At 38.5% G+C, this 13,362-nt stretch overlaps 1 protein-coding gene across 1 annotated transcript in view; it reads right to left on the bottom strand.

The window, feature by feature from the left end:
- The window catches only part of CACHD1 (cache domain containing 1), a 204,804-nt gene that overhangs the window by 111,734 nt on the left and 79,708 nt on the right, over window positions 1-13,362 (bottom strand). Inside the window, exon 2 of the mRNA XM_059138128.1 lies at window positions 9,668-9,730. Coding sequence (XP_058994111.1) covers window positions 9,668-9,730 — 63 coding nt within the window. The remainder of the gene's footprint in view (window positions 1-9,667; window positions 9,731-13,362) is intronic.

Here is a 13,362-nt window from a genome sequence, read left to right as displayed (position 1 = left end):
GGACCTACCACAAGTTTTTTTTCTGCTGTAAGAACATTTAACATTTTCTTTTTTTTAAGATTTTATTTATTTATTTGACAGAGAGAGAGAGATCACAAGCAGGCAGAGAGGCAGGCAGAGAGGAGGGAAAGTGGCTCCCCGCTGAGCAGAGAGCCCAACGCAGGGCCCAATCCCAGGACCCTGAGATCATGACCTGAGCTGAAGGCAAAGGCTTAACCCACTAAGCCACTCAGGCGCCCCAGAACATTTAATATTTTCTTACCTCTCCCTTTCCCCTACTGTAAGGAGTACTTCCTCACAATATTTTTGCATTTCCTTTAAAACAAATCCAAATTCAATCCGCGTAATTTTTTTTTAAAAAAAGCAGAATGAGTTACTGTAATTGTAGCTCTTCTATAAAGTGACCACTTCAAAAAAGTAAAACCATGATAAACTGTAATATATTAAACAAGTAAGGCGAACTGTTAGAGAAAGAAAGGGAGAGGAAAAAAGCGAGAACTTCATCCTTACATTCTACAACGACCTCTGCTATACCTCCCTCATACCTAAGAAACCCAAGTTTGGAAATAGTCATGGAGGCTCTACATCTAAATTCACCTGAACTCAACCCAGTTCTCTAACCTTTTAGGTGAGCCTGGACTCACTATCACAACCAATACAATGAAGAAAACACAAAACTAGGAAAATTCGGTCTTTGCCACTTTACCATTTATAATGATCACTCTGACACAGTTTTCTCATATGGAAAATGGGATAAGGACACCTGCACTTTTTATGATGTCACGAAGAGGATAAAATAGAAAATACACATGGGTACACTAAGAAAGAGCCACATAAATATTACAACTAACACATTCTCTTTTGCACTATTTTTCCAAAATGAGAGACCACCATCCCATTTTATGGAACAAGGCATAAGTAGGCCAGGAAAAGGGTTTCTAAGATAAAAATGAATTTCTGTTTTGGAAAGTCAGACCAAGAACAGTTAAGACCTGAAACAGACTCAGATTCATTTCCAATCAAGGAAACCTAAACAACGAGCTCAATTTGCCAGGACTCTGGTTTGAGAGAACAATCATCTGTTTGCTCTGAGCTTTGGCTGATTCATTACAAAATTCTCCATCTGGGTGGCTTTACTAGCTTTCAGCATTTCTTTTACCTTCCTACAAATTCAGTGCCTTTTGTTCACTCATTCAACAAAAATTTCATGAACACTTACAATAAACACAGAGCCACGTGTAGATTTCGGTAAGTGGGTGAACTAAACCAGGGCTCAGCTTAAATAAATCCCCAGGGGACAGGTGGAGGAAAGGTTAGAGGCAAAGAATGGAATCCATCTACACCACCTCCAGGATTCCTCTACTCTGGACAAGTCTGAGCCTTGAACATACTTAACTAGGTAATTATAAACAAAATGAGAGCCTTCAGGCTACTACCACACTAGATTATGCTTGGCAGGGCAACCCAAAATAAATCCACATTCTGGAAATATGAGTATTGAGGTGCAGAGTATCTCTAGATACTTTTTTCAACAAATATTCACTAAATGCCTACCCAGTACTGGGCACAGGGAGCCAGGATTAAAAAGACAGGATTCCCGAGTGCTCAGCACTTCCACGCCTCCTCTTGTCTACCATTGTCCCTTTCTCCCTGTGGTGCAGTGCACAACTCAACAACAGAACCAGGTTTTCTTACAGTGAAGAGTTTCTGGTAGTAGAAATACAGAAGTAATACACATGCAAAGCTGGCATAAATCCCATGTCTAGTCTCTCATTTCTCAACTAGCATAGCTTCTACTTAAAGCTCCCACTAGTCCCTTCCAGGGTCTTTCTGTGATTGTTCTCTCCTGGAAGTTCTCTAAAATTTACAGCTCTCTTCTTACAGGCCTTACCTAAGAGGATTAAATAACACAGTAAGAATGGCAATCTTCTCACCCCTCTACTCTTACATGCATTCTCTACCACTCTATTGTATTCTGAAAGCAGAACACAAAATACAAAAATGTCTAGTCTGTGCCTGCCATGTAACTTTTGGAGCAATCTTGCAACACAGACCGTCACACCCATTTTATAAATAAAATGGATGCAGACATTGAGAGGTTAAGTATCATGCCAAAAATCAAATAGATGTAAATGACAGAAAGTGCTTGGAGCTCAAGTTTTCCATATCAAAAGACAAAGCTCTTTAGTTCTCCATCGCAAGCAACCCCTGTCCCAAGGAGTAGTTTCCTAACCTTTCTGGCCTTATACCCAAGGTCTCAGAGGTCCCAACTCTAAATTTCTGAAACACCACACTACTTAGAACCGATTACTTACATTTTAGCATATAAAGTATCATCTCTCTAAGACTGACTACCTCTATTCAGAGTATCTTTGAAGAAATAACTATTTTGTGTTTGTTCTGTTACGAAGTATTTTTCTTCTACGAGTAAAGGGATGGAATTTCATGCATGATCTAGATACTTCTTTTTAGATGGATTCTAATCCATTGCTTTGACCTGCTCCAAATTTCTCATGACTGGGGACTTGAATTTATATAGGTACGAGAATAATTTGGAGTATTAGCAAGCATTAGGTTTGTATAAAACCAATATGCTTCTCCTTTACTGTACTCCAATGAATGGAATTGGTGAAATAAAACATCAAATTTTAAATCTTGCAGGAAGAAGCGTCAGTATCAAGTAAAAATTCACAAAAATAATTGAGGAAAAACTACAGACTTCTACCAGAATGTATTTTAAATGCTAGAGTGTTTTGAAACACAAGAAACAGACTAGCAGAGGCACCTGGGTGGCTCAGTCATTAAATATTTGCCTTCAGCTCAGGTCATGATCCCAGAGTCCTGGGACTGAGCCCCACATCAGGCTCCCTGCTCAGCGGGAAGCCTGCTTCTTCCTCTCCCACTCCCCCTGCTTGTGTTCCCTCTCTCGCTATATGTCTCTCTAACTAACTAACTAACTAACTAATTAAATCTATGGAAGGAAGTAAGGAAGGAGCAAACTAGCAGTTTGCATCCAACAGCCTAAATGCCTGCTACAACAATCAACTCTCCTCACAGGAATCTAATAGAACCCAAAGCTTTTCAGTCTCCAGAGTACAATCCCTATTTTTTGACAGAAGAATAAAAGCCAAAGTGTGACCAATTTTTGAGAGTAAAGAATCAACAAAAATCAAGTTCAAATATATGCAGATGACGGAACCCACACACAGAATTCTAAAGCCGCTATCATAACTATGCTCAAGGATACAAAGGAAAACATGCTTGCAATAACTGAAAAGAACATCTTAGAAAAATCCTCTATAGAAAGAGACAAATGGAAATCCTGGAGTTTAAAAATAGGATACTGAAGTTTAAAAAAGTCTAACTGTGGAGTTCAACAGCAGGTTGAGACATTAGGAGTAAACTTAAAGATAGATCAACAAAAATGATCTAATCAGGAGGTCAGAGGGGAAAATAATTTTTAAAAGGAGGCGGTGGCATTATCTCAGGAACTTATAAAATATCAAAAGATGTAGCATATAGGGAATCAAAGTCCCAGCAGGAGAAAAGAGAACAAAGCAGAAAAATATCTGAGCAAGTAATGATCAAAAAGCCCCCAAATCTGATAAAGACCAAATATTTACAGATTCAGAAAGCTCAACACACACCAGGGAGGATAAATATAAAGACTGATATGTCTAGACAATTATAGTCAAATTGCTGAAAACCAAAGATAGAGGGAAAAACTGTGACAGAATCCAGGGGCGGTGGGTGGGCAATGATATTAAAGACAGTGACAACTTTTATGGCCTTCTCATCAGAAGTGAACTCCACTACACAGTGGAACATCATTTATGCTTTAAGGATTTAAAAAAAAAAAAAATCAGTCTAGAATTCAGTCTCAAGCAAAAATATCTTAAGAGTAAAGGCAAATAGAGATCTTTTCTGAGCACTTGAATAATGAGAAAGAGACTCTGTCACCAAAATATCTTTAAAGAGGTTTTTAAACTATCAGTTGATTATCTTCAGGGAAAAAAATGAAGCTTATTGGGAATGGTAAGTATCCAACATTCATTTTTCTTTTAATTAACTTACTGAATTCATAGGACAATTTAAAGAAAAGTTTAATATTCTCTTGTGCATTTTACAATAGGTAGAACTCTAATATGAAGGACAGTAGTGGGAAATGGACCTACCAGGTTATGAGGGTTCTAGATTTTCTATGAAGTGATAGAATAGTAAGCTCCAAATAGACTGTAATAAGCTAAGGGTGTATACTTTAGAGGGTGTATAGAGCATAAACCTAAAAATAAGCAAAGAAATACAAGTTTAAAAAGCTAAGACAGATTAATATGAAATTCAAAAAAAAATCAAAAATTCAAAAGGAGGTGGTGGGGGAGGAACTAAAAGAGGGGAAAATGAAAATAGTTGACCCAAATCCAACAATCAAAGTAAATACTCCCAATTAAAGACCAAAACTGTCAGTTAAAAAAGCCACAACTCTATTTGGTCTACAAAAGATACACCGTTACCAAGGGAGACACAGAAAGTAAATGCTTATAAAAAGACCTAGTGCAAATAGTAAGCATAGAAGGGCTGGAGTGGCAATATTAGTATCAGCTTAAGCTTCAAGAAAAGACCACTGTAACCAGACATAAAGAACATTTTATAATGTTGAAAACAACTCCTCAGAAGGACCAAACAATTTTAAATGCATACCAGCCCAATAATAAAACCTCAAACTATAGGAGGCAAAAATGAGCAGAATTAAAGGGAAAAAATGCACAACTCCAACAATACAGATATTAACAATCCTCTTAGCAATGACAGAATTAGACAAAATAAAAATCAGCCCCCAAACAAATAATCTGAATTATCAACTTGCTTAATCTAATGGGTATATGAAGAACCTAACAGTCAGCAACTACAGAATACACATTCAAGTTTACATGGTATATTCATCAAGGTAAATCATATGCAGGGCCATAAAACCCATGTTTCAACAAATTAAAAAAGACTGAAATCACAGAATACGTTCTTTGACCACAGTGAAATTAAATTAGAAGTTAGTAACAATAGCTAAGAAAACCCCAAATGTTTTGGAAATCGGACTACACACACTATAAAGTAATCCTTGGGTCAAAAAAGAAATTAGAAAATATTTCAAAAACTGAACTATAAGAAAACCATGATCTCAAACTTTGTGGGATGATAAAAGCAGTGCGCAGAGGACAGTTTATAGTGTTAAATGACTATCTGAAAAACAGAAAGGTGTTAAAAAAAAAATCAATGACCTAAAATTCCAATTTAAGAAGCAGAAGACCAAACCTAACCTACAACACAAGGAAAGAAATAAAAAAGAGCTTAAATCTGTGAAACAGAAAGTGGAGAAAATTAATGAGGCCAAGTTATAAAAACTTGGTCATCACCACCAATTTACTTTACCATTTGTTCTCTCTCATTCTCTGTCAGTCTAATTTATCCATTCAAGGTATCCCCCCCCCTCCAAAGAACCAATATTTTGTTTTATTGATTTTTATGTTCTTCTTTTAGCCTACAGTTATTAAAAGGATAACAAAATACTATAAACACTTCTATGCCAATAAATTTGACAACTTAGATGAAAAGGACAAATCTCTTGAAATAAAATCCTCTTACTGAAATGGATACAAGACAGAAAATTTAAGGAAAAAATCTGTACCTCCCCCCTCAACCCCACCCACAAAACCCAAAGACCTATAGTTATTAAAGAAACTGATGATCAAAAACCTGCCCACAAAGCATGCTCCAAGTCCAGACAGCATTCAACCAAACATCAGTGGAAGGATACCACCAACGCTATACTCTTTTCAAAAGTCAAGGACAAGGAAATGTTTCCAAACCAGTTTTATAAAGCAAATACCCTAGAATCACAAAGTGATAAGTAACAGGGGGGTAGGTGTGGAGGTAGTAGATCAATGTAAAGGAAAAATCAGGACTCTGGCAGGTAGGGTGGGCTGCATTTTAAAATACACCTCTTTCAGCAAGCGACTTCTGAGGAAAGACTTGAAGCAGGTGAAGGTCCTTGGGGACGAACATTTCAACAGCACCAGTGCAAAGCCCTAAAATGCAGGAATATGCCAAGAAACAGCAAGGAGTCAAGTGTGGGGTCCTGCAGGCTCAAGCCAGGTAAGTTTATCAACACAACAGAAAGGATCAAACCTCTTCATACTGATGTTAATCGAATACAATGAGGACCCTGGATTTAGCAACATGGGCATCACAGGTGACCTTGGAGAGAGCGGTTCTGTAGAACTTGTAGGGCTGGAGAAAGTTTCGGAGAGAATGCGAGAACTGGACCAAAGGAGTATGGATACTTTGTGACGGTTTGTGCTTCAAAGGGAAAGAAAAAAAATGAGGCAGTACATGGAGAGGGAAGCAGGGTCAAGGGTTTGTTTGTGCTTAAGACAGAAGAATAGCACGTTTACACGCTGAAGGATAGGATCCTGAAGAGAGAAAAAAAGGATTAAGAAAGAAGTACTTGGCCCAAGGTCAGGTATATTGGCCCAAGGTCAGGTACACTGCACACACAGGTGTTGCTCTTACCCTAATGGCCTATTCCAAAAGAATTCTGAAGTCTTCTAAAATCAGCCACTGCCATCAATAATTTATGAAATAGTACATGATGAAAACAGACTTGCTATCTCATTAAATAAATGATTAACCTAAATAATTACTAGAGCATTTGTGAAAAAGTTAGACCAAACTCTTGACACATGTCCAAGGTGCCTCTGGTTTCTTTAGTGATTCAATTAAGTGCTCCAAGAGGCTCTTTCTCCTTTTGTTTCTTCTTCATTGCTTTGTGTTTTATGGACAATGTTTGGCTTTCTTTGGGGCACTGGATCAAAAATTCATTTTTCTTGATTCTGGTTCAATTTCATATAATGGCTTTATGTGCTCATACAACTTCATTTCTCAAAGTTTTTTTTAAAAAATGGAGTCTATGGGAAATGCCCCGCGTAAGAATGTGTGCATGGGATTTTATTTCCTGAGGCTGTTGCCACAGATTTTTGGCAGCAAAACTACAGATACTGAACTAATTAAAGATTTAAAACACATTGTTAGGCATTTAGAGCCACACTCAGAAGGTTAATTTAAAAGAAATAATTAGAAAAAGCAAAGCAAAGTCTATACCATAGAGAGTTTTGTAGTAAGAGTCAAGAATCACAAAATGTTTATTAGTTTTAATTACTTTGCTCCCCTAAGCAGAAGATATTAACAACGCACTAGATTTACTGCCAACTTACACAGTATGCACAAGTCAGATCCAACTCTCAATAAGATTCGATTAGTAAGGTGGGAGGGTAAGAATCCATGAGGTTCTAGTTCTCATTATCCCAATGGAGGAGTGATGGACAGAAAAATCAAATCTGGATTGCAGATCCTACAAAATATACCAAAACATAAAGTGGTCCACTAAAGATTGAGCTAAAATGGAGTATAGGGGTCAATATTCCACCTTCAATAACTAGCCTATTTTGACTTATCAAATGAATCTTATAAGCAATTATGAGGGTTCTTATAATAATGATGACATGATAATTATCTCCACATACTGGATGCAAAAGAGGCATAAGATCAATTTGTTCAGGGTTCTTCCAAAGGGCAGACTGGAGAGATTGAAGGAAGGTTCAAAGTACATTCTGGGTCAATGTAAGGGAATTTTTTGACCATCAGATGGGGGGTGGGGCACAGAACTGGGTGAGAATTCATTTGAATGATCAAAAAAAAAAAAGCTTAGCAGAGGCTGCTGTTTTGAATTGAATATACAAATTTTAAAAATGAACCCTTAAACACACACACACACACACACACACACACACACACATATATAAACTTGGTGTCTAACTTCTTTTGAAAAGTAGCTAACGTAACAGTCATGAGACTACAGGTAACTTATTTTATCTCTTGGAGCTTCAGTTTGCTTATCTGTAATAAGGATATTTTTCCTTCAAGGTTATTTCAAGGAAAAAAAAAATATCAATGTGATAAGCACCAGCATTCCATATGTCTGCAATCAGTTGCTATAATTTTAACAAATTATTAAAGGCTTCCAAACTTGTGCACATCTTGTTAAATAAAGCAATGGTATCAGTCTGAGAAAACAAAGTAAGTTTCACATCTGAAGACAGCTGAAGAAGAACTTGTATCTGTTCCTTCAAGGAGAGCAACAAAGCTGATCTCCCTGGGTCAGTTTCTTTAAAATGTTATCAAGTGGCCTTTGGTCTCCCAAAAAGTTTCCTCCAACACACTTTGTGTAGAAATCTTCCCTCACATAAAAACCCTTCTAAATTTCATGACCTTAAAAGCACTTCTCAGTTTGCTGGAATAAACATAAGACAGGAATTATTAAGATAAAGACTTGATACAGCAAACTACATCATATTCACTGTAATGTGAAGTCATTAGTTTTTTAAAAATACCTGAAGCTAAGAAAAAGAGTACACACGTAAGTGCTTACATCCTTTAAATTTAACCTCCAGAAACCAATAAAACATTTTAAGGTCTACACACAGGAAATGCTGAACTCCAAAATTAAACCACGGTAATTTATTATAAATAAATAACTATCCCATCAATAACTTCACTCTAATGACACTTGGAAAGCTTTTCCCTCTTGTGTAGCACTTCTGAAGTTCAGATCAAGTCAAGCTGTTTTCCAGGAATAAAGTAAAGGCACCATCTCAGGGAACTGGAGTTATTGTGTATTTTATCACTGTTATCTTTTTTTTTCTGTGGAAGCACTCTGTTACACTCTGGTTTTTAGCTTGGTTCTTTTTTTTACTTAAGTTTCCAACCTTGCTTCAAGTTACCAGTTGACGGCCACACAGTGTAATGAAGTTGGTGGATTAGTTGAAATTAAAACCCAGAATCCTCTTTACCACCCTTCTTTTTAAGCACAGATCAATTATTTATGACCAAGTTCACCAACACTATGTTTTAATTTAGGAAGCAGTCAATTTGAAGGCAACTATAAATAAAGTAAATAGAATCTGGCCTCAGAACTTTTCGACCCCACACAGTACTGAAAGGAGAGAGAAGGACCACGAAGCAAATGAAGAATACAGGAGAAAAGAAAAATTAAAGAACAAAAGAAGCCAATATCCACTGAGCTGCTTCTATGCCAGGATCTTCCACACAAAGGATGTTATTTGTTCTCAACCATCTTGACATTACTTCATTTAACTCTCACTATCTCATAAAGGACATACTGTATTCACCTTACTTAAGGCCCTGAAACAACAGATCCAAAAGGCTGACTTGCTTACTGGGGGTCATGGAAAAAGTGAAAAAAACAAGAATCTGACCTGGGGTGGTCTGATTCCAAAGCCTGGGCACTTCTTGCCAGTATCAGATGAAATAATTTCTAATATTTTAAAATTGGGGTCAGTTCAGGAATTTTCAAAACAACAAAAAGGAATTAAATCATACTCCCAAAGTGTAACCCAAATAGCAAAAAATATCCACAGAACCATTATTTCAACAGCCTACTAAGAACTTTAAGTCCGAGGTTGTCACCGTTGTGCATACAACACAGATGAACCCTACAGAGCAACAGAAACTTCACGTAGAGATGGCCTGCGAAGGATAACGCAGCTGTATCCAAAAGCAGGACAAAGAGAAGGTCAAGTACTAAGTAACCTCTTACCTGCTGTACTTCACTTTCTCCATTTGAGATCTTCTCCGTGTAAACAAAGGAGTTGAATATCCGCTGGAACAAAAAGAAAATGAACAAACATTAGATTTTCTCAAGACAGCCATTTTCCAATGAAGATTGTGTGTGTGAATAATTTGTTTACAACACAAACAGAATCAATCAGAAAAGAATTTTATTAAAATTCTGTTATTTTACACCGAGAAATCCATGTATCAGCCAAAGTCAATCACACTTATATAAGCAAATACCAGGCACTTCTGCAGTGAAATAAACCAGATGTTCCACTGTATTTTTCATTTTCAAAAATACATTTAATTATAGATTTCCGGAGCCCATGCCATTTTATCCAAGTGGTATAATCTGACAAAGTTGTGTTTCTCATTTAAATCCTGCACTCCCTGAATGCTGTAATTGTTTACAGACACTAAAATCTAATGCAATAAAGGTCTTTAAAAGGGATTCTTTCCTTATTCTCTCGTGTCCCTGATCCCACCAGTACCTACTCAATATTATCTATCACCTTCATTACCCAAGCACTCCCTTGGGAGGGTAACATAATAGGGCTTGCCAAATATGTGCGGCCTTAAGATCCAGTTCTTACATGTCAGGAAATGGGACAGCCGTGCCAAGACATTCGTCCAAACTATGACACACAAGCATACACATTCTTCCACTGCTCTCCGCCTAGCTGGTAACTACCCCCTCCATACATCGCCTGCATTTAAAACATCCCTGCAGACTTATGACTTTACCAAACCCTACCCATTCCTGAGCAGTCACAAGAGATTAATATATAACATACTAAAGAAATTAGGATCCAAGATACGTATCTGTTAGAGACACAAAAAAAGAGCAGCGTCCCCCTCATTTACCCTAGAAGTTTAAAGATACCACTGGAATTCTCCAGATGAGTAAGGAGTCAGACCTGGAGATGTCAGCCAAAACTTCCCTTTTTCCTTTCTATCCCACTGCCAAGGGCTTGTCAGCATCTGGGACAGCTTCCAGGATAGCCTAGCACACCTGCATGGTTGTGGTGAGGAAGGCAAGCGCCAAGTTTACCAAGTGCTGGGCAAAAGGGGAAAGATAAGATGCTAGGGAGGAGGGTGGGGAAGGAGGGAAGGACTGTGACAGAACGGGATGGAATTACAGTCTGGAAAATTCTAATTACGAATTATCATAATTTTACAAGACACCACTCATTCATCCAACAGATGTTAATTTTCCCTTTCCTTCCTAAAAAGGACTCTGCTGAGGGGTGCCTGGGTGGCGTAGTCAGTTAATGGGCTGACTCTCAGTTTCCACTCAGCTCAGGTCGTGATCTTGAGTCCTGCTTCTGGCTGGGCTGTGTACTCAGAGCAGAGCCTGCTTAAGGTTCTTTATCCCTCTCCCTTTGCCCCTCCCCCCTCAAATAAACCTTTAAAGAAAAATGACTCTGACAGGAAAAGTCCATATTTCTAGTAATAGTGCTAAGGCCAAGGATACTGGCTGCTGTGTAATGAATGCTTACTATGGGCAGACATTATTCTCAGCGTGTTTTGCTTTTCTTTTAAATGTCTCCTAAAACACCTTCGTGACATGCACTATTATCTCCACCACACAGCAGAGAAAGCAAGCAGATTTGTTGAGTGGCTCACGCCACGCACATACTGTACCTTTGTGCACATATCCTAGTCCATCTTTATATGGAAATCACTGCAGCTCCAAAGATGAAAAACTACTACCCTGGGAAGTTAAGGATCTTACCCAGCATCACTTGGCGAGGCTGGAATTGGAACCCAGACCCGGTGCTCCTAACTCTATTATCTCATGAGAATTTGCCACACAGCTGCCTGACACATATTTAAAAACAAAACAACGGGGCACCTGGGTGGCTCAGTCGTTAAGCCTCTGCCTTCACCTCAGGTCATGATCCCGGGGTCCTGGGATGGAGCCCCACATCGGGCTCCCTGCTTAGCAGGCAGCCTGCTTCTCTCTCTGCCACTCCCTCTGCTTGTGTTCCCTCTTTCACTGTGTTTCTGTCAAATAAATAAAATCTAAGTAAAAAAATTAAAAAATAAAAACAAAACAACAACAAAAACACTTCTGTTAGGAGCTAATACCCAAACATAATGAAGATCAACTGTCCCTTACTTTTCTCTCCAAAATTCAAAAGGCTCTAAAAATCCAAATTTCACCTAAGACATTTGCTACCAAAATAGGACATGATCTGAATTTATTAGGCTATAAATCCTAACTCCAACTGATGTGTACTTCTAGCCTTTATTAAACCACTTAATGTGCATGTTCATTAGTTCTGATGCAGATATATTATTTAATGCATCTGATTATTGGATTCTGCGCAAGACCTCACTGGCAGTGTGTTTTTATTAAGGGGTACCAGGATTCTGAATCCTAAGACAGATCCCCCCCTCCTTTTTTTAGACTTTATTTATTTATTTGGCAGACAAATATCACAAGTAGGCGGGGGGGGGGGGGGGGGGCCCGCGCGGCAGGCTCCCTGCTGAGCAGACAGCCCTATGCAGGTCTTGATCCCAGGACCCTGAGATCATGACCTAAGCCAAAGGTAGAAGCTTAACCCACTGAGCCACCCAGATGCCCCAACAGATCCCATTTTGAAAAAGGGATTAGCAACCTGTAAGACCTCCATTCCTATAACTTGAAGTTCACAGTTTTCTGGTGAACATCTTAGCTTAATAGATTTTAACGTTTTTGGAACCTAGGTCACTCCCATCTGCTTCCCAGACCATATTTTTATACAATGTGATCTTCAAAACTTGCTCAGTACCATGAGAACACTGACTAAAAATTAACATAATTCATGTAGTGTCTCTATATCTTGATGAGTGTGGTCAATTTCTTATTGCATTTCTGACAATCGTCATCCAGTTGATACAACATCTGATCTATCCTGGAAGGTGCCTGATGGAATAACACACGAAACAGCCCTGGGAAACACATCTGATCCACCTTGCTCACGTCAACACCCACCAAGGGCCAAACTTACTATCACACCTGGGGGTGGGATGTTAAAATAGTAAGTGAATTCCTCTCTAGTAATACAGAATCTATGTTGGGAGGTGTTCACAAGGCTGTGTTTCAACCCCTGTTTTATTTGTCTATTATCTTAACAATTATTAAAAATGATTGCTCATTCTTTCATGCAGATCTTTTTATGGCCTATAAGAATTTCTATATTCTCTGCACTTAATAAATGGGGGTGGATAAAAGAAAATTTTGAAAGTTTTGGATACAAACAATACTGGCTGTGCAGGCTACCTACTTTAAAAAAAATGTTTTATCTATTTATTTGACGGAGACACAGTGGGAGAGGGAACACAAGCTGAGGGAGTAGGAGAGGGGGAAGTAGGCTTATTGCAGAGCAGGGAACCCCTGGGATCACGACTTGAGCCAAAGGCAGACGCCTAACGACTGAGCCACCCAGATGCCCGGCTACCTACTTTTTGCAGCCCTCTAACCACCCCACAAAGTGAAATCACCTGCAAGGGTCATAGTTTGGGGCTATCACCAGAGCAAATAATTTTTGCCCCTCACCTTCCCCACACAGGGAAAGGTATTAGGGGCTGGTAGAATCTAGACGAGTAACTCACAACTCATCAGATCAGTCAGTCATGTCTGGTTCAAGGTCAAAAGTTCAGGCTTGTCTGTATGCACAAGATCTCAAGGTA

The sequence above is a fragment of the Mustela lutreola genome, chromosome 10 (assembly GCF_030435805.1).
Source record: "Mustela lutreola isolate mMusLut2 chromosome 10, mMusLut2.pri, whole genome shotgun sequence".
In the NCBI taxonomy this organism is placed as follows: domain Eukaryota; kingdom Metazoa; phylum Chordata; class Mammalia; order Carnivora; family Mustelidae; genus Mustela; species Mustela lutreola.
The sequence above is the reverse complement of the archived record's forward strand: the minus strand, read 5'-3'. Positions and strand labels throughout refer to the sequence as shown.